At 52.0% G+C, this 24897-nt stretch overlaps 1 protein-coding gene across 1 annotated transcript; it reads left to right on the forward strand.

The window, feature by feature from the left end:
• Positions 1–690: 690 nt before the first annotated feature.
• Positions 691–20536, forward strand: LZTS1 (leucine zipper tumor suppressor 1). The gene is made up of 4 exons (XM_057412621.1): positions 691–916; positions 15390–15877; positions 16302–17123; positions 18370–20536. The coding sequence occupies exons 2-4, from the start codon at positions 15527–15529 to the stop codon at positions 19033–19035; spliced, it is 1839 nt and encodes a 612-aa protein (XP_057268604.1). The 5' UTR covers positions 691–916; positions 15390–15526; the 3' UTR covers positions 19036–20536.
• Positions 20537–24897: the final 4361 nt, after the last annotated feature.

The following is a 24897-nucleotide window of genomic DNA, read 5'->3' on the forward strand; positions in this document are numbered from 1 at the left end:
GGTACTTTACCTCAGTTTCCCCATCTGCACTTAGGATGGCTTTGGCCATGGCCTCAGCAATTTGGTTCCCTGTGGCCACGGAACCTTCTGGGAGGACTAGATGTGGCATTAGCTAGACACACCTGGGCCCATCCCAAACTGGGGAAAGGGACTTCTGACAAAGGGCCTGCAGGTACAGGCCAAGGGGAATGGCTTTAACCTGCCAGAGGGGAGACAGAGATGAGCTCTTAGACAGAAGCTCTTCCCTGTGAGGGTGCTGAGGTGCTGGCACAGGGTGCCCAGAGAAGCTGTGGCTGCCCCATCCCTGGCAGTGTTCAAGGCCAGGTTGGACACAGGGGTTTGGAACAAGCTGCTCCAGTGGAAGGGGTCCCTGCCCGTGGCAGGGGTTGGAGCTGGAGGAGCTTTAAGGTCCCTTTCAACCTAGGCTAGTCTATGATTCCAAGGTTCTATGATATTGGAGACTTGGATTCACGTCCCTGCTCCAAATCAAGCCAAACAGGAACTTCAGCCCAGGCCTTTTCCGGCCGGGTGAGCTTCGTGGCTGATGGCTGCTTTCCCCGGGCTCTCTCCTCTTTTCCCGAAGTGCTTTCCAAGGCGCTGGCACGATCCCAGCGCCGGGTAGGAGCGGCGGTACCGGTGCGCCAGACGCCTCGGGCCCCTTCGCACGGTCCCCAGCCCTGCACCGTCCCACTGGTCCCCGGCGGGGCTGCAGCCATCCCGGGGTACACGGGCGGAGCCGGGACACCCCGCGGGCCGGGACACAAAGGCCGGGGGCTGCGGCGGGGCGGGCGTGGGGCTCCAGGCTCCTCCTCCGCCGCGCCGGGGATGCCGCTGCCGGGCGGGCATCGGGAACCACGCGGAGCGCCGCGCCGCCGCGGAGAGGAGGAGGAGGAGGAAGCAGCAGCAGACACCCGAGGTGGGAGAAGCCCCGCGGCTGCGGACGGAGGGGATGCGGGAAATGGGGGGGATCAGCCCCGGGAGTCCGTCCTCGGGGCAGAGAGGGGGGACGGGACTGCGCTGCGCGGCCGGGATCCCCAGCCTGCGACGGCAGCGCGTCGGTTTGGGGTTAAACGCGCTCCGGTTTAACCCTAAATCCCGGGTTGGGATGCTCAGTACGGCACCGGCCCGACGCCGCGGTGTCAGGGTGCGGGGATTGGGCATAACGTATCACAGATGGCCGGAACAGAGGAGCGCATCCCTCTGCCAGGTCGGAGCCTCCTGCGGCTCCCACGGGGCTCAGCTCCGGCTCTTCACTTTCCTCGGAAGTCTGGAAAACAACTTTCCAAGACAAGGAGAAAATTTTGCCTGTTCGGCAGCTTGCTTCAGGCTGCTGTGGTTACACAGCCCCCAGACTCTCTGGGAAGAGAAAGAGCAAGCAGATGCCTTTGGTTTGTTGTCTTCAGATTGAGCCACCCTCGGGAGAAGGGACTGCCTGCCCACCGTGGAAATTGTTATTTGCTGGTGGCTCCTGTGTGCGTGGGGTAGAAGGGACAATGGGGGGTGGAAGAGAGTTTGCAAGCGCAGAGGCTGGGGCTTGCCTGGGCATCAGACATTTCTGGGTGCAAATACTGGTATCTGGATGTGGGTTTCGCTGCGTGTTAGTGCACGGCCAGGTATGGCTGGAAGAGGTTTAGCCATACTTTGGGTGCCTGCAGTCATGGCCAGGGAGGCCTGTCAAGGCTTTCCTTGGAGTGCATGGCCAGGAGGTCACTGCTGACCAGAGGAACACGGGTGCTCTGGTCCTGGAAAGCCAAGAATTAACCTCTGCCTTTAGGAGCAGTGCTGGAGGGGGCTGAGGCAGTAGCGTCTGGGCTGTTCTCACTCTGCTGACAATCGATGCCAGATCCACACAGCCTGGCAGCTGCCAGTTCGTGGAAATGAGCATGGAGCCAGGGCCCAAGCTCACTGCCCGATGCTCCCTTCTGTGCTCAGCCAGCTGAGCCACAGGTTCAGGTTTCCCAGTGGTGTGGCAGGAGAGTTCCACACGCAGAGGTTCTCAGGACTGTGGGAGAGCCCTGACAGCTCCCTTTAGACCCTCCAGCACCACTGTGCCCACATAAACTCAGCTGCAGTGGTGGTACCGCAGCATCCCTGCCACAAAACCCTTTCTCCCCAGGGAGCTTGCATTTGGTTTCCTGTTTCCTGTCCCCTTTTGCTAACACCCCCCCGGCCCCTTCCAGCAGTGCCAGACCCCAGACACCCCTCAGCCATGGCTACCCCAGCAGAGCTGCACTGAGGAGGGGTTTCTCCCTTTCTCTCCTGTGTTCATAAGTGAGCTGAGGCCTGTGACCTCATTACGTGTGCGACTGTGCTCACCACAGAGGGACCTGTTTTCCCAAGCAGGCTTGCGTTTCCACAGTGACTGTGGTTGTCCAAATTCCTCCTGAGAGCTTGTTTTCCTCACAAGATATGTGGAACATGAGAGGAAGGAAAGGAGAGGAAGGAGGAAAATAGTCCTTGTTAGTCTCCACTTTCTGTCTTCCTGATACCATCACTCCAGGCACCAATGAACTTCCCTTTGAAATCATTGCTTGGCCCCAGACTCCCACACCAGCCATGCACTGTCACACACCATCTCCAGAGACCCTCTGCAGCACATCAACCTACTCAGCTCACGCCTATACCCATAGCCAGGCTTTTCTAAGGCTCTGTAGACACCACCCCCTGTCCCTCTCCGTTAGCCATTCTGCAGCATCACCTGTACAATTAATCAAAAGGGCCATTAATCAGTGGGACAAAGAACTAAGTACAAGATCAGCTGTGGGGGCAATTAATGGCAGCTGCAAAAGCACACTCGGGAGCACAATTGCTTGCTACAGGAGATTCTCTTGACTCCCTGCTAGGCCTCTAGCCACAGCCCTGTGGCTCACACATGCTTGAGGGGCAGCTCCCACACCCTCAGAGCCCCTGGCTGCTCTGGTGTCCCTCCTGCTCCCTGCTGACCCCCTCCTTTTGGCACCACAGGGTGCTAAATTGGTTTTGAGTCATTGTTTTCCACCCACCCCTTAGTCACTTCTTCCTTCCAGGCAGCACTGTGGAGTGGTGGGAGGCAAATGAATGAGAAATTCAGGCAGGAAAATGAGATTTCAGAAGAATCCAGCTCTGCTGTGAGCCACCGAGACAGGCATTGAGACTTCCAGGGCAGGTTTCCTGACTGAGAGTGCATGGAACAGACCCTCACCCCAGGCTTGGGCAGAGGAACCACAGCACTGGAGAAGGGGGGAAGTCAAGCTCTTGTAGGTGCTCCATGGCAGAGCAGGACCAGGCAGAGACAGGGATGCATTCCCAGCGAGCTGCTGCTCTCCCATTCCGTGCCTCTTGCAGCTCTGGCTCTGACGATATCCCTTGCCCTAAATCACAATTTTTCTCCCTCTTTGAAAGCCTCTGTTTTGCTGCGGGCAGGTACAGTCATGCTCAGCACAAGCTTAGGTGAGGCATCTGCGGCATGTAGAGGTGGGCAGCCGCAGAGCAGCCCCTCTTGGTGTGATCCAGGTGGGGGCTGGATCACATACCTGCTTTCCTTGAGACCATTCAAAATCCTGTCCCCATCTCCAACAGCAGTGAGCTCCAGGTTCACTCACTGGGACTCTCAGTCACTCACAGACATCCCAGCAGAGCTGAGAGCCTGCAGTGCAAGGTGCTGCGTGGACAAGTGCGAAAAGATAGTATCACTGCAGCCATTACAGGAAACTGGTGCTATAATTGCTTCTCAAACAACACAGGCTGGCAGAGACAGGACTGTGTCCATGTACTACTTGAGAACGGAGCTACACAACCTGCCCATGCCCTGCACCATAAGGAGCTAGTTCTTAATCCTCCAGTACTTAGAAAAAGCTTAGCACTGATGGGAAACCCGGAGGTTTTTTTTTTTTCCCCTCGTCTCTCTAACCACTGACTTGCATAGGTGGTTATAAATATTTCTCTTGAGATGTCTTAAAAATCCCTCCCCTCTCCCCCTCCAGTTTATTTGATGTTACGTGTTTACCATCTGCCCTTGGGTTTGATGTCGTGGGTTTTCCAGACCTGCACAGAAAGCTTCCCTGTGGAAGGGGCAAGATACAGAGAAGAGGCATGGAGCACTCATGGAGAGCAGTAGTGAAGGCGCGCTGCAGGACCTAAGTGGATTGTTGCCATTAGAGATTAGTTAAAAATAGCAGGAAATGTACAAAGATTTGGCACAAAGAATCAGAATCATAGAATAGGGTTGGAAAGGACCTTAAGATCATCCAGTTCCAACCCCCCTGCCATGGGCAGGGCCACCTCACACTAAACCATATCACCCAAGGCTCTGTCCAGCCCAGCCTTGAACACCGCCGGGGATGGAGCATTCACAGCTTCCTTGGGCAACCCATTTCAGTGCCTCACCACCCTCACAGTAAAGAACTTCTTCCTTATATCCAATCTAAACTTCCCCTGTTTAAGTTTTAACCCATTACCCCTTGTCCTGTCATTACAGTCCCTAATGAAGAGTCCCTCCCCAGCATCCCTATAAGCCCCCCTTCAGATACTGGAAGGCTGCTATGAGGTCTCCATGCAGCCTTCTCTTCTCCGGGCTGAACAGCCCCAACTTTCTCAGCCTGTCTTCATACAGGAGGTGCTCCAGCCCCTGATCATCCTCGTGGCCCTTCTCTGGACTTGTTCCAACAGTTCCATGTCCTTTTTATGTTGACACCAGAACTGCACACAATACTCCAAGAGAGGTCTCACAAGAGCAGAGGGGTAGGATCACGTCCTTCGACCTGCTGGTCACGGTTCTTTTGATGCAGCCCAGGATACAGTTGGCTTGAGTTTCCAAATATGATGGACAGTGGTTTAGCAGCTTCATTTGCCAGCTCCTTCAGGACTCGTGGATGGATTTCATCAGGTCCCATGGAACTGTGCACATTCAGATTCTTAAGATGGTCTCAAACCTGATCCTCTCCTGCAGTGGGCCCAAGGTCTTAATTCTGGCAGTCCCTGCATCTGCCTTCCAAGACTTGGGTGGTGTGGTCTCAGCATTTGCCAGTAAAAACTGACGCAGAGAAGTCATTAAGAACCTCAGCCTTCTCCAAATCCTGTGTAGCCAGTTCTCCTGATAGGTTCCGGAGGGGGCCTACGTTGTCCTTAGTCTATTATTCACTACGTACCTATAGAATCCCTTCCTGTTATCTTTCACAACCCTAGCCAAGTTTAATTCTAACTGGGCATTAGCTTTCCTTACCTGGTCCCTAGTTTCCTGGACAACATCCCTGTATTCTTCCCAAGCCACTTGTCCTTGCTTCCACCTTTTATAAGCCTCTTCTTTCCCTCTAAGTTTCCTCTGCAGCTCCTTATCCATCCATGGAGGTCTCCTGGCCCTCCTGCCGCACTTCCTGCTAGTTAGGACGCAACACTCCTGAGCTTGTAGCAGGTGATCCTTGAATATCAACCAAGTCTTGCCCCCCCGCCCCTGCCCTCTAGGGCTGTATCCCATTGGTCACAGTCTTTCCCACACAGATTGTTTGCTACCATTGGGGTTTCGTGCTTGCTCACTTAAAAGCTCCCAAATGAGCAGGAAAGCTTGATAAATTGTTTCTAGGAAGTCCTGAATGTGCACACAGGGCCACTACTTGGTTTGGAGAGCAGAATCTGGGGGAAAGGGACATCCTGTTGCACAAGCAGAGCTACGATCTCTCCAGAGCTGCAGGAGCAAATGCCAACCTTGCATTGCTTTGCAACCAGGTCCTTTCAAGAGCAGCATTCTGGTTCAGACCTTCCTCCTCCTCACACACATAAGTTTTTCTCCTGAGCTAAAAGATCTCCATTTGTCTCAGCAGCGTAAGGCCTTTGTGAAAGCTGGCTCCTTCCAGCAGACGGTAGCAAGTTTTATTCATTGTTTAAAAAGCCTCATCTCTTGAGCCTCTGATTTTTGGAGCATGGAGCATCTCTTCCCATGGGACACTGGCAGCGCACAGGTCTGAGAGCCAGACAAGCTGCAGCTCTGCACTTACCTCCCTCTTGCTGAAAGAGTAAAAGCCTGCCAAAGGTCTCTCTTCTTGACATTGTGCAGTGACACACAGCTGTTTGCCACGAGTGGTATTTTAGATATTAGGAACAGATCTTCACTATAATTGTGGTAAGACACTGGCACAGGGTGCCCAGAGAAGCTGTGGCTGCCCCATCCCTGGCAGTGTTCAAGGCCAGGTTGGACACAGGGGCTTGGAGCACCCTGCTCCAGTGGAAGGGGTCCCTACCCGTGGCAGGGGTTGGAATTGGATGAGCTTTAAGCTCCCTTCCAACTTAAACCATTACATGATCCTATGTTCATTGAGGTTTCCTAGATGCAGAAGGGGTGAATCTGGCCACTAGTCCTATTGCCTAAGCAAAGATAACCTCAGAGGGACCCTCAGATAAAATCTCAGATTCTATCTCAGATTGCAAGTTGGAAGGAATGTTTAGGTATTTTATTGCCTTGGAGCAAGACATCAGCCAGAACTGTCTTAACAGACATGCTCCCATGAAATGCAAGTGCCTGTGTTTATTATCTTTTAAAACACTAAATGACATCTCTGTGAGCCAGTTACGGATGTTCTCCTTTAAAGGTTAGTTGAATATTCCTTGCAACTTTGATGTACATTTCTTTTTGGAGAGAACTGCTCTATTTGGCAGTCAGGCATTAAAGGGGTGGTTTTCACAATGGGCCAAATTTGAAAAGGAAAAAAAGAGGAGGAGGAAAATAGGAATCAAAAATTGGATTTGCCTTTTGGTTTTTTTCTTCTGTGGCTGCTGCACTGAAGCCTGATTGAGGAGAGCAGGGACAGGGACATGTAACACGCTGGAAAGCAAGAGAGGGAGTTGAAGGATGAGAAGACAGCAGCAGCACAGCAGATGCTTTTCACAGCAAGGGCTGAGATTAGCTTCTGATCAGCATGCAGGAGTTGCCTTTTCTCAGCTCCCCCTTGGCTGAACATCATGCAGGGTATAAAAATACCCAGCATTTAGACAAACCACAGCATAACTGGTATCAAACAATGAAAGGCAGCACATAAATAATGCACATCTTACTTGTGGAGCTCAGATGTTATGAAGCCAAGCATAGACTTGACATGGAGAAGTTGAGTTTACTGGAAGATCTTCAGGTCCTACCTCAGAGAAATTCTTTCTCTGATATTTGCAGCCTTACTGCTAAGGACTGAGATTGAGGGTTTTCAGCTGCTGCCAGGGTCACTTATTTCCTCTCATGTTTCTTGGGGAAGCAGCTAAATCTTCCCACTGCAGCAGGCCTATGACTTCAGGAGTATGTCTCAAGAGAACCAGCCCTAGCTCAGCCTTTGGCTGCTCATGTCCTCAGCTGCCTGGCCAGCACCAAGAGCAAGGGAGAGCAAACGGTGGGTCCATGCACTGTGGCAGTGCTGATGTTGCACATGAACCCAACAAGGCTGAGAGAGAAGCAGCACAGATTTGTTTTATGATCCCCAGATATAACAAGGAGGTGCCAAAAGGCTAGAGGAGGTGAAGGACCCAGCAAAGCCTCTTAAGCACTTTATAGAGCAGCCATGGCCAGCAGGAGCATGGGAGGGAATGGTGCTGTGCTCCTGGCTGCTTCTCAACCACTTGGGAGAGGAGGAGAGAAAATAAAAGGCAAGAAGATTGCAAATAGAACCTTGTCTCTATGGCAGCCTTCAGCTCCACTTCTAAATTTTCCCTGTGCGTGAAAAGGATGCTTCTCCCATGTGCTGTTGTGGGGGTTTTGAAGCTTTATCCTAAAGAAAGGGCTTTAGTCCAGGTATTTCCTGGAGGTTGGTGAGGGACTGGCTTGTAGAAGAAACCCTTGATGCTTCCATCTTGTCATAATCTGGAAAGAAATGGGCTTACTGTCACTTGTTGCTGTTTTATTCATAAGTAGGGAGACAGAAGAACACACATGCAAAGCTTGCGGAAGCGGAAAGCTGAGAGAAAAGGTATTTCGGGCTCATCTCAAGTTACATGAAGCTATCTTTAGGTGGATAGGCAAACCCTTTCCATCAATTAGACCCTGGAGAAAGCACATGAGGGGCGTATAGGACACCAAACCTCACCAGTCTGGCTCGTAACACGGGCTACAGCTATGACAATTGGACCTTGCTGCATCAGTACTGCACAGGCAGGGATAGAAGGGCAACACCTTCCCAACCATGCTCAGAAGCACCTGAAAGATGCACAGAGCTCCTGAGCAGCCTAATCCAAGCCAGTACCTTGCAACTAGCTTTTTTGGATGCCCACCCCACCCCAGACCCTGTCAGATTGTGTTTTACAGGGTTGGAAATAGATGCATGAGAAGGGGCCTCGCAGATCCCAACTGAAAGCCATGCTCAGCTGTCACCCACCCCAGCACCAGCTGCAAGCTCCAGACAATTCCCAAAATAACTAACCCGCGGTAGGGATGTGAGGGCCCCATCACACTCCTCTGAGGGAAGGAATGGTTGGTTTTCACCTGCCAGCCTCACAGGGATGGAAGAGTATGGATAGTACCTTCTGCAATGTCTTTGATGGGAATAGGAGTCCCCTCACCCGCATCCCCAGGACACAAAACCCCATCCCCAAAACTTGCCTTGTTAACAGAGGGGTCCTGCAAGCAGCTGATGGAGACCAGGGGCTGCTGGTGGCCTGGGTGCTGTGATACAGCAGGGCTGCCCTGGCTGTTCCCCATGGACCAATGGTATCTGTCCGGGAAGGTTGTGAAATCAGAATCCCAGACTGGTTTGGTTTGAAGGGACCTTAAAGCTCCTCCAGCTCCAGCCCCTACCACGGGCAGGGACCCCTTCCACTGGAGCAGGGTGCTCCAAGCCCCTGTGCCCAACCTGGCCTTGAGCACTGCCAGGGATGGGGCAGCCACAGCTTCTCTGGGCACCCTGTGCCAGTGCCTCAGCACCCTCACAGGGAAGAGCTTCTGCCTAAGAGCTCAGCTCAGTCTCCCCTCTGGCAGGTTATAGCCATTCCCCCTTGTCCAGTCACTACAGGCCCTTCTCCAAAACCCCTCTCCAGATCTCTTGTGGCCCCTGGTAGATATTGTTATAAGGTCTCCCCTGAGCCTTCTCTTCACCAGTTTGGAGGTGGTGCCCATTCCCCGGTGCTGGCATCACCATTCCGGGGTGCCTGCCACAGCCCCAGGACTCTGCAGACCTGCAAAAGACAAAAGCAGTGAGTAGAGCACTTCTGAGTTTCCAGTTAGCAGGGCTTTAATTGCAGTATTAGTCCCTCATTAGCAGGAAAAGACAGATGCTGTTAGGAATTAAGTAAACTGAAAAGATCTGCTTCTCCACCCCAGGAATATTTAACTATGTCTCACACAAGCATCACCTCTGTACCAGGAGCATGACTGATGTGACTTGTGTGGGTGCTGTGCTTGGCTGCTGAATCACCGCTGAGCTCCAAAATCTGTGTGAAGTGAGGCTTCTGGGGATGAAGCTGTTGGGGTGAAGCTATGAGGAGCTCTGGGTGGAACAGGTTGGGTTTCTTCGCAGTGAAGGTTCAGAACTGGAGACTCCTGGAGTTGCATTTAACCTAGAACAGAGTGAGAAAGTGTTTGGGCTCTGGGATGAGCAGAGAACTGGGGATGTCATGGGTAGGACCAAGGGTTACTTGCAGAAATATGTGGCATCAGGATCATAAAGAAGAGTTCTAGACCAAACTAAAGTGGTAATAACTGGAGGATGAGGCTCCTGGAGCAGTGCTGGGATATTCCCACAATGCCCTGCTGCTGCTGTGCTTGCATCTGGCAAGGGCAGGACACTGTATGGGGCCAGCTCCTCCTGGGAATAGCTTTCCCTGAGGTACAGCGACAGTGGGAGGTATGCTGGGACTGTCTCAAGCCCAACTCTTGCTAATGCTTTTAGGATTTGCTTTCATATGAAGCTAATTAATACAAACTGCAGCTGTGCTGGGGCTTTTCAGCATCCTATCACTGGATCATCTAGTGACCTTCTGAGCCCAAGGATCAATTATGCTGCCCCAGCGCTCTCCCAACAGGTCACTTTGCTCCTCCTGACTTTCCTGTGGGCTGCCAGGGCAACCATCAGCTTTTCCTGGGAGTACTGCTGTTGCTGAGGCTGCAGCTTTTCAGCCCCCAGCAATAAGGTTCATTCTAATTCCCTCTCAGGCTCAGGAGACAGGAAGAATAATGCATCACTTTTTCTAGCCCACACATTTGCTGGTGCTATTAGTTTGTGCTCAGGCTAACTGTCCAGTAAGCATTTGCAGGAGAAAAAGCACAAGGCTCTGTAGAAACACAGACATTGGAAGTCATGGGACTTTACTAACTTACATCAATTTGCTGTGGTTGAGCAATTGCCCCTGAGCAGGAACAGGAGTCTCTCCCTGCTCAGCTGGGGCTCTGGCACAGGAAAACACTGCTGTCTCTCCACATAGGGACCAGACAGCATGGAATCAGGCACCACACAGCAGGTGTTGAGCTGACATCCTCTATAAAGCTCACTCTGACAATATGATTCATTGTTAATTTGAGAAATTCCTCTTCTAGTACTGGCTTCCCCAAACATAGCTCAAGCCAAGTCACTTCAGTGCTGCTAGATCATCACACACATGATTTTGCCCTGCTCTCCTATTAAAGCCACTCACTGACTCATGCCTGGTCACAATTGGTGCCTTGTTTGCTTAATGGACGGAGGAGAGATGTACAGAGCTCCTTCAAAGCTCTTTCCAAAGCTAATGCTTAATTCAGTGTTGATTTTTAGATTTCCCAGTGTGGCTGGCAGGAAGAAGGCTGGGTGGAGTTTGGAGCGACCTGGTTTTAGTGGAAGATGTCCCTGCCTGTGGCAGGGGTTTGGAACTGGATGAGCTTTAAGGTCCTTTCCAAACCAAACCATTCTAGGATTCTATGATAAGTGACCTTGACCTGAGCCACCCTCCTTGCAGGAACTGGATGCAAAGAGGCAGTGCTCTGTGCTGCTGATGGACTTCCAAATGGCTGCAGATTGCTTTTGGTTGCTTTTTTCCCTGTAGAGCCATTGCACCACCTCCAGGGCCTGCAGCAGGATGACCAGTCATAGCAAAAGAGCACAAATGGCTGCCAGGGGACACTGGCAGAGACATGGCACAGTCTCCTACTGCTGCGCTGGCATGAGGCCCACTCAACCGCCTGCCAAAGCCAGGCAGAAAGCCTGCTGGATCCTCTAACAAGCACCAGGCAGTGGGTGCGAATTCTCTTAGTGTTCATTGAAATAACATTAAGTGTGATGGACTCCTGGACTATTAGAGTAGATGTAACTGAGGCTGGTTATTCTTCATCTGGAGTGTCCCCCTCCACTAATGACAAATCAGGACAGAACACATGGTGTGCTTTATGAATCCGGTACTCAATTCATTCCCTGCCTCCAATCAAAATGATTCCAATGAATGTCAGTGAATGAGTGGGGGACAATGAATTAGAGTGAATGAAAGGCTTGTAACGGGGCCCTTTGCCGGCACTAAGCCACAATTGAACACCACAAGGACGGCATCTGCCTGGGCGGGTGTTTTAATTCATACCCATTAGCACCATTAGGGGGAAGATTACAGGGTGGGGGCAAGGTCGGCTCTGCTGATGTGGCTTTCCAAGCCCTATTGATGCCAGTTCTTTGGAGATCGAAATGAGTAGATTTCAGGGAGCTTGGCTCCAGCTGGGCACGGGAAGAATAAGTCTGAGCAGGGACAGGCAGATGCTCGTGCAGTCGGACGTGGGTCAGTCTCAGCAGCCTGGTGTTCGGTAGTGTCTGGGGGCCTTGAAATCAGAACCCAGCTTTGGCTGCAGATTCCAAATCCAGCTTACTGGAATTGCTGCGCTCACAAGTTTTGGATTAAGCCATTCTCTTCATTAAAACATGTCAGATGCTTCAAGTAGTAGGTGGATGGCTTTTTTTACCATGGAAATGACCATATTTTAACCTGGGGCCACATTCTTGGTGTCTCAAAGACTCAAATTACCAAGGAAAAGGGCACATTACCTGGCAGTGATTGAGGGAAAGAGGAAGGAGGCTGCTCCTGGATCCAGGCTCTTGGCATCTGCTACTGCTTCTGTATTATCTGTACCTCTCCCAACAAACACCAAAATGTGTGGGTGCATCTGCACGGAAATTATGAATAATGATTCAAGAGGGAAAAAAGAGTAGGTGAGAGAGTGCAGGGGAGAAGGAAGCTTTCACAGAGGAGAGAAGAACAGGATCAGCAGGGAGGGAGTAATAATGCGAAGCCAGGAAGGAAAAGAAGGCTTTTATAAGGTGACCTGTCTGGGGAAGGCAGAGAGAAAGTTACTGGCTGTGAAAACAGGGAGGAGGGAAAGGCTTCAGAGAAACAGTGCAGCAAAGGAGATAAGATTAAATTCCCACAGCCCATTCAGAAAGGAGGTGATGGGGAGAGTCGCACTCCTGTGTGCGATCCCAGGGTAGGCATAACTGCAATGACTGTGAGATGCCATTCATTTTTCCCTCTCTGTTTCTGCAAAAGCAAGAGTGGGTGCATCCATGTGTTCACCCCTGATCCCACAGGTTTAGCCCACACTGCCTGGGTGTTTATTTGGGGTCTGTCCCATGGGTGACCACTGCCAGACCCCCACTAACCACTCCACCTCAATGGGTTTTGTTAGCAGTCCCACAAAGGTTCATGGAGCACAGGCAGTGCCCCTCGGCACAGTGTCTCCCCAGTAATCCAACTGAGGGGCTAGGGCTGTCCCTAGAACCCCCTCCCCACCACAGTGCCAAAAAGAGTTTTAAAGGGCTCATGCACTGGAGGCAGCAGGGCAAGAGGGAAAAGCTCATGCCTTTTCTGGCTTTCTGTCCTCATTAATTGGTGAGTGACAAGGCAAATTGCATTCAAAGTAATCACACTGAGCACAGGGCTAAATATGTGGGGCTGTAGCATCTGGGTTCAGCTGCAGAGACAGGCTGCTACAGTGGCATCATCATCACACACCATCAGCCACACACAGACCTCATGGACATGCACAGTTCCAGCCCCAACACACCATTCCTGGGGCATTTTCAGACCCTGCACTCTCAGTATTGCTTACATATTTATCCTTTTTTTTCCAACCCCCTTCATACATGCAGTATGTTCAATCTAACTGAACTGTGACTGTTGCCAAGCATGCAGAACCTCTTAAAATGCATACAAACATCTAAATATATATGTGTATACGCAACTAGTTTTTGTGTGTCTCAGCAAACCAGTCTGGTTCCCTGCACAGTCACAGTCACTAGATTTGACACAGGGGAAGACACAAGCATGTGCCCCAGAGGCTGAACAAGGAAGAGGGACAAGACCTTTTGGAGGTGCCCTGGAGCTGGAGCAGAAGCCTGTACCCTCTGCTCCCTTGCTGCACTCCAAGCTGTGCTGTCTCCAGAGCTTTCCTCTTTCTGCTAATGCTGTGCATGGATACCAACTCCACAGCTTTCCAAGTACTCATTTTTAAATCAAAAGAGGGAAGGAGAAGAAAAAGACATGCCCAACCCTCTCAGGGATGTGTAGGAGGGCTGGGATTGATTGAAACACCTACTGCCAAAAGCCTGGAAAGTCCTACCATTCCCTCCCCATGTTTCTCCTATCTTCTGCAGGAAAGCAAAACCCAAGGGTGCATCTATCCAAAGGAACTGATGCTCTGGCCATGGGGACAGTGAGCCCGACATCCCAGAGCACCAGGGCTATGCACTCTGCAAAATGCTGTGCTTTAAGGCATCAAACCTCCCTGACACCTTGGCCATAGGTGCACATAAATACAGCAGCTGTTTCCCCCTCTACTTGCACATGTTGAATGCTGTCTCTGGGATGCTGTCACTATAGCTGGCAGCTTTCCTGCTGTGCAACTGCCTTTCCTCTTGTGCAGGCTCACACACACCAGCATGGTGTTGGAACATGTGCTGGCAGAGCCACCTCCTGTGCCAATTATCCTGTTCCCTGCAGCAATTCCTTCCCCTTCCATTATTCCTCCATTATGCCTCTTACACAGTAAAAATGAATGAAGCCAAAGTCATTGATAATTTTTAGCATATCAGCATCCAGGCACCAGTTCACACCTCAGTTCTTACTTACTTCTCTTAATCCCCCCAAAATGGAGTTAGGGATTAAAGAGGATATTCTGTCTTTCTGGGACTTTCCTTTGACACTTAATCAACCTGGATCCTCAGAACACAGACAAAAAGGAAAAAAATAAAGCTGAGGGATAAGCACAGTTTGTGTTACCCTGTTCGGGATGCAGAGGAGCTTGCACCAGAGCATAAGGCAGGACATGAAGAATGGGAAAAGCATAGGAGCAACTCTCTAGACCATGAGGATGAGGCAGTGAGGATGCCCTGGCACATTGTGCCTGCACCTCTTCTACCACTCAACCCTCTCCCAATTGCTAGGGGACATTTTACCCCCTGGATGCCTGTTTGGCTGATGGGAACCCACCATGGGCAGCTCTGGAGAAGAGCTGGACCTTGCATTACTGTCACCACTGAAAGCAGGAGCTTTGAGCTCTTTTCCATGCAGAAACATTTCCTCTGTCATCATCCTGTGCAAACAGGATTTAGCTCATTTTGATTATGCTCTAACTTCTGCCTACAAGCAGCATTTTCCTGGTCTCCTGATCCTTTAATTATCTAGATGGAAGGTGCATCTCCATTATAGCTCTGACACAGGGAGCCAAGCATCCAAAGGCCACTAGGAGCTGGGGCTTTATGTTTTTTTTTGCCATAGCAAAGGGAATTAATGCATAGCTCTGCATACCTCTGAACTGTGTTCACAATACTCAGCACGCACATAACGCCTCTCATCTTAAGTGCTGCACAGACATTAAGTGTAATTAAGCCTCACAGCAGCCCTTTTCAGGTAGATTAAGAGGAGCACTAAAAATTGGAGAGAAATTAGGGAGCCACAGGCTGATGCAGGAGAGGCTGTGACTGCAGCTTACAGTCCCGAGCATGGCTGTCAGGAGATGGGATACATCTGGCATGGAATAAGCAGGAAGCATGTGTGCTCATAGAAATGACTGCCTATCAGGCACCTAAAAATCACTACAAATCCCTTTTCCTCCTCTCATTTTCAGGGGCTCCTGTGTCTCCCAACCCTCCTGGCCTCATCCGGGTGCACTGTACCCAGGAGCTCCTGATGAGCTCAGGCACCAGGCAGGATGTACCCATCCAACTGGGAACTGTGCAATGGCAGGTGCCAGCCAGCCTGGGGGACACAGACTGTGGGAGGCTCCTGCAGACATCCACAGGCACAAAAGAAAGCCCTGTTCTTCTCTGTCTGCCATCCTCCTTTACACAGGGCTTCTGCAGAGGGATGGGGAATAGCTGCCCTGGGCTGGCAGTGGGGTACCACCATCAGAAGTCACTGATGCCCAGCTCACAGGCACAGCATCATGCCCACCTCCCAGGCCTCTTTTCCTCACCCTGCTCCTCTCTTTGCCTCCTCAGGCTTGCAGCTTCCTAGCACAGTGAGGTCTTTGCTATGATTGCAGCAGCTGCTGTCTGTACTCGCTGCCCGGAGCCCTCGTGCCACGGTTCTTCTGGGCTCTGCTCCCCCTGCCGCATGCCCCCTGCCTGGGAGCAGCATGGGCAGTGTCAGTAGCCTCATCTCTGGCCACAGCTTCCACAGCAAGCACTGCCGAGCCTCCCAGTACAAGCTCCGCAAGTCATCCCACTTGAAGAAGCTCAACAGGTACTCAGACGGGTTGCTCCGCTTTGGCTTCTCCCAAGATTCCAGCCACAAATCCAGCTCCAAAAGCAGCAAGAATGAGGACTTCTTTTACATCAAGGTCAGCCAGAAATCTCATGGCTCCCACCGAGCAGACTATACCTCGCTTGCTGGCGTGGAGCTGGGCAGCCAAGCCGGGACCAGTGCTATGGACTTTGGGACACCCACACCGCAGAAGCTGATGCCCTTTCCTAGTCAGCTGGAAGTGGTTAGTAGGGGAGATGGCATCCCAGAATCAGGGGGTATCCCACTGGACCACATCTGCCCTCCAAGTGGGTGCAGGCCCCACTGCAGGGCTGTTCTGGTCCAGGAGAAGGCTCAGAGAAAGTTTGTGCTGAAGAAGCGGGATGAGAGGGGCAGCAGGGAGGTGCTGGAGGCACTCTGCCACCTTCTTCTTTCAGGAATTCGGATCAGCAATATGATCTGTATCCTTTAATTTCCAAATGTGCCATTTGCTTCCCAACAGGCTATTTTAGCCATCAGCATCCTCTTGAGCTTTTGGTCCCTGATGGAGACCTGAGCCATCCCAGCCATGGGGGTCTTGTCCTTGGGGACAGAGGGATAGGGAGGTGGTGGTGGTGTTGATGTGGTGCTGGTCCATGCTGATGTCTCTTCTTTTCTCTTCTCCCCAGGGTGCAGAGAAGCCAACTGCAAGACCGACTGCCTTCAAGCCGGTGCTGCCCCGGTCCGGCGCCATCCTCCAGTCATCCACAGAGAATGGGGGTCACCTCTCCCAGCAGCTGCAGCCCCCTGACAAAGCCAAGGAGCAGGAGCTGAAGCCAGTGCTGTGCTCAGGGGGTCTGTCTGACTCCGGGAGGAATTCCATGTCCAGCCTCCCCACCCACAGCACCAGCAGCAGCTACCAGCTTGATCCCCTCGTCACACCAATGGGACCCATCAGCCGCTTTGGGGGCTCAGCCCACAACATCTTGCAGTGTGCCATCATCCAGGACAGCAACATGATGAGCCTCAAGGCCATGTCCTTCTCAGATGGAGGCAACAAGATCCTTAACCCTGGGAAAGCCGCCCCCAACCACGCTGCCGAGAAGACCACTTGTATCCGTTCGCCCATCTCCATGGATGAGTCCACCATCCAGGAGCTGGAGCAGAAGCTTCTAGAGAGGGAAGAGGAGCTGCAGGAGCTTCAGTCAAGCTTTGAGGAGAAGGAATTCAGCTCCTGCCAGGCTTATGAAGAGAAGCAGCGGCACTGCAAGGAAGAGATGGAGGGCCTCAAGCAGAAATGCAATAGCAAGCTCAAGCAAACCTTGCAGAAAACCCAGCGGACACAGCAGGTCTTTCATCTCCAGGTGTTTCAGCTGCAGCAGGAAAAGCAGCAGCTCCGGGAGGAGCTGGAGAAACTCATGAAAGAGCAAAACCTGCTGGAGACCAAGCTGAGATCCTATGAGAAGGAGAAGACCAGCTTTGCCCCGGCACTGGAAGAGACCCAGTGGGAGGTGAGTGGCACCGAGTGGCATCTTGGGTTTCCAATGCCCAAAGCAAAGCATGTGCCTGGAAGGAGATAGCTCCAGCACCAGTAATACACCACACAGCTCTTCTCCGTGTCCATACCTGCACCCAGCTCAGACCACAGAGGGCCTGAGAGGAGCAGATGGTGCACTCACTAAGGCCAGGCTGTAGGAGATATTAAATCCAAGGAAAGCCCTCGCCTGTCACGTGGAGGCTCTGTAAACAGTGATTGAGTGACTCAGTGCCCCTCTGAACTCCTCAGCACTTCACATCCTATAAGGAAACAACTGCTGCATAAAAAACCCCAGTCACTAAAACAACTTTGGCTATTTGCCCCAAAGGATTAGTAAAGCTGCCTTCCCACCTGTAAATAGGAACTACTTGGACTTGCAGGGCCATTTATTAGAGAGCAGTAAAGCCTTCCACTCTCTGCTTAAGCTTATTTTTCCCACTGATTTGGCTCACTGAACAAAGACCATTAAACTGCTGAAAATTCAGATGTGAGCCTGTGAGCCTGAACAACACACACCAATGTCATTTCACTACAGCTGTTTTCACTATAGTTTACTATAACTGTTGCCTAGAATGCTTCAAAAAGCATGGTGCTCAGCTTCACCCCCTCACATGCAAGGATTTCTCTTATCACTTTCAATATTTCTAGTTTATTTTCATTTCAAGCCACCTTTCCAGGCTGTTCTCAGATCCTCCCTAAATTGGAGCTGCAGTGTCCCACCAAACCCCCAAAAGCTGTCCCCAGGAGGACCTGTACCAGCAACGCTTTAGGCTCCAGTGGGATTTATGTGCTTTCCTCCCAGCTGCAGTTTTGAGGGGTGCCGTTGAGTGTCTGCTTGTGAAACGAGCTCAGCCAGTTTAACTGACCATGTGAGCAGTGGTTTCAGCAAACATGTTGGACAGGATATGGAGACTTGAGCATTTCCTCAACACCCTCCATCTCCACACCTCAACTGAGGGTGTCAGCTCCTTAAATCTTCACCAGCAGCCTTGTGTGTCAGCTGGGGTGTTGATGCATGGAGAGCATGGGGTCCCCTCCAGCTCCCAAAGAGCCCAGGGCATTGCTCCCAGTGCTGGGGCATCTCCCTGGGTGGAATTTCACAGCCAGGGTCTCCACATGCTGTTCCAGCTGTGCCCAGCATGGGTTGCATGGGGTACCATGGGTGCTGTGGGCTTTCTCTGACATGCAGCCCTAACTTGGTGCTGCATTCCTCCCATTAGGTGTGCCAGAAGTCAGGGGAGATCTCTCTCCTGAAGCAGCAGCTGAAGGAATCCCAGACAGAGCTCAACAGCAAGACCACTGAGATCCTCAGCCTAAAGGCTCAGCTGAAGGAGATAAGGTTGAAGATGGAAGTGCTGGAAATGAAGACCCAGGACCTGGAGAGCTCCCTGCACACCAAGGCCATGGAGCTGGAGGTGTGTGAGAACGAGCTCCAGCGCAAGAAGAACGAGTCTGAGCTGCTGAGGGAGAAGGTGAACTTGCTGGAGCAGGAGATCGTGGACCTGCGGACGGAGCTAGCCATCCTCAAGGAGCAGCTGAGTGAAGCCCGGGAGGTGGCCAGGCCCTGCCCCATGATGGACAATGCTCAAGCCCTGCAGGGAGAGGTGGAGAGACTGAGAGCAGAGCTGAAGGCTGAGCAGGACAACAATGAGCAGATGACTTCCAGCTTCCAGCATGAGCGGCAGACATGGAAGGAGGAGAAGGAGAAAGTGATTCACTACCAGAAGCAGCTGCAGCAGAGCTACCTGCACATGTACAAGAGGAACCAGAATATGGAGAAGATGCTGCAGCAGCTTGCCACAGGGGAAGATGGCAGGGAACCTGTTGAGCTGGACATACCTGGCACAGATGTCCCCTATGAGGATATCATTGCCACCGAGATCTGAGCCAGGTCTGCCTTCTCCTCCATGCAGCTCGGGGTGGGCATCTCTCTCAGGCAAGAAGCACTGCCCCGCACCTTGTACAGTTCAGATGAGCCATGTATTTATTAGCAGAGCTGGTGGCCTGGCCAGCTCACAGCCCTCCCTGTGTTGCACCACAGCCTGTCATGTTAGAGGTGAACAAGCAACTCGTGCCAATGGTGACGTGCCAGCAGCTCCTCCTTGCTCCCACCTCAGCAGTGTTCCTTCTGCCCCCTTGTTGGGCTGAGAAGCTGGCAAGGGAGGTAGTCAGGGAACAGGACTTTAGCGAATAATCTCCTGTCAGGTATCAAGATGATGCAAAACTCGCAGGGGACGTTCTGCTCCAGGCTTGGAGGGATCCTGGGACACCACAGCCCTTCTCATGGTCTTCAAGAGGAATCAGATCTGGCACGTTTCCAGCTGTAGCCTGGAGGAAGCATTGTGCTGCTGTTACACCTCCTTATCCTTCCTCCGGTCGGTGCCAATCCCCAGGGATCCTGTGGTACCGAGGAGCCACTTCCAGCCACCAGCACAGGCTGCACATCCACTTCTCCCATCCTTTGGCCTCTGTAGTGCCTCAGGAAGGACCCTACACACACACACACACCCCACCTTACTACAACCAACAGTGCCCCATCAAAAGTCACTTTCACCAACAAGCACAGCCCACCCATCCTATCCCCTAGCCACAGCTGCACTGGCACATCCCTCCTCCTTGCACCTGCACAGCCATGGTGAGCCCAGTGCTCCCCAGTCTGATGGACAAGGACTCCGTGTCCCTTTTTCCATCTGCCAGATGGGCAACTGGATTCAAGAATTAACAGGAATTTGCAAGCCACAGTCCAACTGAAGGAATTGAAGGGGAAATCAGTTGTGTTTGCCCCATGTGCTCTCACATGCTCGCTGGCAAGCGTCCCTCCCAGGAGTGCCAGCTGCCTTTTCTCCTCCTGTGCCCTTACAGCCACAGGATCCCATCATCTGGACCTGGTTGAAAAACCCCAAACCAACCACTGTCATTTTGTTTTCTAGCCTCTCTCAAAATATCCTGCTGCCAGCAAGCAGATAACAAGGCTCCACTGCACGTCACCAGTGGTGACTCTCCTGTCCCACCACAGCTCAGTAGGAATCAGCCAGCATCCAGCTTGCCTGGATGGAGGTCTTCAGCCAGGACCACTTTTGTGCTAATGCAATGTTTTTTTTTCCTACATTATGTTTTTTAACCCACTAGCGAGCTGGGCACCAGCCTGAGAAGCCCCATCCCAGGGTTGCCAGGGGGAATCTTGCACAATCCCATGACATAGATTCAGCCAAGGGCTCTAAGCTGTGCACAAGCAGAATTCAGCATCCCTCACACCGTTCCAGCCAGCCTGTAACAGCAACACAGAAACCAGTCTGTGCCTTCCACAAATGCCCCTAAGTACCCCCTATTTGCGCTGCCCTGGGGCATCCCAACTGGCACAAAGCAAATCCTTAGCCATGGTCCCATGGAAAAAAGCCAATTTCAAATCCCAGTTCCAGCACTGTGGCTGTAGGTTGGAACCACACTGGGTCTGCCAGCCTTCTCCCAGACCTGCTGAAGGATGCTTTGGAGAGCTGGACGATGGTGGTTAAAGGGTGGCACCCAGCTCCACTCTGGCTCCTCTCCCTCTTGAGAGGCCAGAAGGGATTTTCTGCATTATCCAAGCCATAGTCCTCCACTGACAGCTTCACAAGAAAGGACCAGGAGCTTGCCAGTGCCAAACACATGGAGTGTCAAGGAGAGTGGACTGCCTGCCCTGTCCCAGCAATGCCCACAACTACCTGCCCCATCCTGGTTCCTGCTCCTGCTGGCCTCCGTGCCACTATCCCAGGTCCGCATCACCCCGTCCCTGTCTCCTCCCCAGCCCTTTGTCCTTCCCCAGCCCCTGCTCTATGGTGTAACCACCCAAGGCCTCGCAGTGCTGCCTTTGCACAACGCTGTGTGTGACCTTCTGCATTGCAGGTCTGTCACTCCCGGTGCCTGTACATACTTTTCTCCGGGGTTTTTTTGGATGTTCTTTCTGGCAACCAAGGTGTATTACTGGTAATTTTATGTTTTTATTTATAAGTAAATTTTGTAAAATGTATTTAACCTCTCGGTGCCTGGCTTGGTGGCATCAGAAGAGGGCCTCCCCGGGGAGCAGCAATGCGGGAGGGTGCTTCACTATGCCCTTCTCCAGGTCTGCCTCTCTGGTGAGGGCTTTTGGGTATACTGGAGCACAGCTGACAAAGTGTGAACGTCCAGCCCCTCAGCCCCTCCTCCAGGAGAGAAAGATGATGCTGGACATCACCTACACATGGTGAGCTCCGCAGTGGTGCCACCAACATGGCAATCTACCCTCATTTTGTCACCAAAAACTCCATCTGCATACTGGCCATGGCAGAGGGTTGGAACTGATGAGCTTTATGGTTCCTTCCAGTCCGACTCATTCCGAGATTCTGTGTCCTACACTCGGGCTCTAGGACCCAGCAGGGCAGCGTCGGAGGGCATTGGACCCGATTGAAATCTGAGACCTGACAGCCCGAGGTTTTCAATCTGCTAGGGCTTGCAATTTGCTAAATTCGGAGCCCGCTGCCTCTGGGGCACCTAAAAGGTGAACGTGTGCTGCCACCGTGTGTCCAAACATCGGTGGACGGGAGCTCTAGCCAATGGAGGTAGGTTAAGGTATGGGTAGACTTGGTAGCACTTGTCGGGGTAGACCTGTTAGCCCTTGTAAGTAGACCTGGCTACAGGAGGCGGCGGAGCAGAAGAGCCCTGCAGCAGCTCCGCACCACCCAGCCCGTGACGTCACGTAACAGCACTCAGTGAATGAAGCCCTGTCACCTCACTAATAAGGGGAGAACGGGCGGCTGGGAGGAGGGCAGCGACTGGCTGGCAGCGCAGGGGGGAGGGGCCAAGGGGGGCGGATCTTTGAGAGGTAGTGCCAAAAATGGCGAAAACGGAGTCAAACAGGGAAAAACCAGGTGAGAAATGCCCCAAAATGGCTTAAACCGGGTTAGAAATAGCAAAGCTGGGCTAAAAATGGCAAAAACCGCCTTAAAACGGTTTAGAAATAAACGCGCTCGGCCATAGCCAGAGCAGCATGCCAGGGTAGGCCGGGTAGCCGCAGCCCGTGCGGGTAGACTTGGTAGCGCTTGCCGGGGTGACCTGGTAGCCCTAGTAAGGGTAGACCTGGTGGCCTGAGGGCCATAAACGCCTGTCGGGATAGACCTGGTAGCCCTAGTAAGTAGACCTGGCTACAGGAGGCGGTGGAGCAGAGCTCTGCAGCAGCTCCGCACAGCCCAGCCCGCGACTGGCGGGGCGGGTCTTTTGAGAGGTAGTGCCAAAACCGGCTAAAACCGGGTTAGAAATGGGCAAAGGCAAGCTAGAAATACCCCCAAATGGCTTAAATCGGGTTAGAAATAGCAAAGCTGGGCTAAAAATGAAAAAAAAATGGCTTTAAAAGGGTTAGAAATAGCCAAAAATGCACAGGCAAAACGGCCATGGACTTCCGCATAGCACGCCAGGATAGACCTGGCAGTCTGTCTGTAGGTCAGGGAGCCGTCAGGTACGGGCAGACTTGGTAGCGTTTGTCGGGGTAGACCTGGTAGCACCTGTCTGCTGGGTATTGTCTGGGTAGACCTGGTACCCCTAGTAACCGCTTGGAATACCGGGTACACCTGGTGGCCCATACGGGTAGACTTGGTAGCCCTTGATAGCCCTTGGCAGGGCAGACCTAATAGCCCTAGGTTTGCAATCTGCTAAGATGTAAGAAATGGTACGGAATTGCCTTCAGTAATGTTTACTGCAGCATTTGGAAAGGGACACAATGCACTCGAGATTTTCTAGGTGAGTACTTCGCAAATTCTCTTGTAAATACTTTCTAAGTCTCTCCCCTTCCCTGGCACATTGAGCACCGTCTGTATCTCCACTGGCTCCACACATCCCGGTGGATCTGCAGCGCTTCCAGTTTGCTGGGGAAAAAAAACAACTGTTTTTTAACACCAGGAAAAAAAACATCTGCTGTGTTCTCCTCTGGTCCCCTCAGCAGCAGTGTCCTGAGCCAGGCGGTGCAGTCACTGCTTTTACAGCACACACACATGTCCTTCTAGCACATTTGGAAGGAAAACCTTCAGAAAAGGCCTCGTGCAGCTAAAATTGTTCAACCCTTCTATGTAGTCTCTTCAGTCAAACACAGCTCCACGATTCTGAGTCAATTTTCAGAGCTGACTGTGCGCCCATCTTGCTGGTTAGTGTGAGCACTGACTGGGTGCCTGAAGCAGCAGCTGTTTGTGAAATGGTTTTAAGTAGATGAAGGCATTTTTTGTTGGTGTTTTCCAGGTGACATACCTGCCTAGACGTAGCTGGCAGAAATGTGTGAGGCCTGGCAGCTGAGCAGCCAATGTACTGAAGCAGGAGATGGGCATCGCACAGGGAAGGCTGCTGCTTTGACCCCTGTGTCAGCATGCATCTGTTTCCATTTCCTTTTCAGGTGTCAAATCCAACTTGGGAGAGGTGAAGCTGCACACTGAGGACAGCTGTGAGAAGCTAAGGGGGTTTTGTGCCGGGCTGCTGACTAGCAGTTGAGTATAACATGGCAGTGGGGTATAGCATTAGTCTTTCTTGCATGTGCCGTGCAGTCACCTTTGGAGTCGGATGAGCATTTCTGGTGAGTTAGGGAGGTAATGAGAAGAACTGTGGGGTAAGTCACATGTGACAAGAACAATGGTCACTTGTCTCCACAATCTCAGGTTCTGCAGGGGAGGAGAGCCCGGCTATAGCATTCAGAAATGATTATGGACCAGGTGAGCAGGGCTTTGCAGAGCTTAAGCTGAGGCAGTGGGGTGTTACAGAAGATGTAGGGATTGACTGGTGTGGTGGTGGTGAGAATGATGGCCAAGACAGTGTTTTCTCTCTGTCTCCCTCTGTATAGTTCAATGTGTAGCTGGAATTTTGGTTTGTTTTGATTTTTTTTTCCTACTTCCTGCAGATAATAAACATCAATTGAGTAAACGCAGCAATATCCAGATGTCTGATTCTAATTCTAATTGCGTGAAATATGCAAGGCACCCGCTCTGGCGAGTCCAATAGCACAGTGCACAGACCACAAGCCTTCGGCCTCTGCTTCCACAACCAAAGAGCCAGAAGGGAAAGCTGGTGCTGGGCCTCTTCTGCAGACAGTGAGCTTTGCAATGGTGCCACCCGCATTGCTGTCACTCGCTTTCCCACCAGACTGCCATATCCCCCCTAATACCTGTAGAGAGCTTAACAGCAGAATGGCTAAGTAACAGAGGTCATGATACTGTGCAGCTGGTGGAAATATAGGCCTCAGGGCTGCGCCTCAAGGCCGCAGTGATCTTGTGGTTAATGCTTATTCTGAGTTGCTCAAGAAACAGAATGTACAGATAAGCGCAACGGTAATGCTTGAGCAAGCTGGGACGTGGTGAAACATGTTGAAACAAGAAGTGGTTACAGTTAGAGACCCCTGCGTCAATACAGACTAACCAATGATTTTGCTGTATCCTGACAGACAATGTACCTAACACCGCGGGCTATAAAAATGAGTGTATCTTGCTAAATAAACGAGACTTGCTGACCATGATAGCATGAGGCTTGTCTCCCGCGACTCCAACAAATACCCACATAGACCCCCATGTAGGGACTCCAGATCCACCCCCCCGTGCCCCGTAACTCCCCCATAGACCCGCATATACAGACTCCAGACCCCCCCCCATGCCCTGTAATTCCCCCATAGACCCCCATGAAGGAACTCCAGAGCCCCAAAACCCACCACAGAACCCCATGTAGGGCAATGGGCAGGGCCTTAGGTGGGACGGGGTGTAATGGGA

Source organism: Pezoporus wallicus, unplaced genomic scaffold (assembly GCF_028554395.1).
Source record: "Pezoporus wallicus isolate ANWC-B61680 ecotype Strahan unplaced genomic scaffold, APGP_CSIRO_Pwel_v1 contig_13296, whole genome shotgun sequence".
Lineage (NCBI taxonomy): Eukaryota > Metazoa > Chordata > Aves > Psittaciformes > Psittacidae > Pezoporus > Pezoporus wallicus.

What these genes read in the sequence shown, in the direction of transcription:
- LZTS1 (XM_057412621.1), top strand. Translation starts at nt 15,527, where the DNA reads ATGGGCAGTGTCAGTAGCCTCATCTCTGGCCACAGCTTCCACAGCAAG. An exon ending in TTCCTAGTCAGCTGGAAGTG is followed by an intron (nt 15,878 to 16,301) that starts GTTAGTAGGGGA and finishes TCTTCTCCCCAG; the next exon opens with GGTGCAGAGAAGCCAACTGC. An exon ending in TGGAAGAGACCCAGTGGGAG is followed by an intron (nt 17,124 to 18,369) that starts GTGAGTGGCACC and finishes TCCTCCCATTAG; the next exon opens with GTGTGCCAGAAGTCAGGGGA.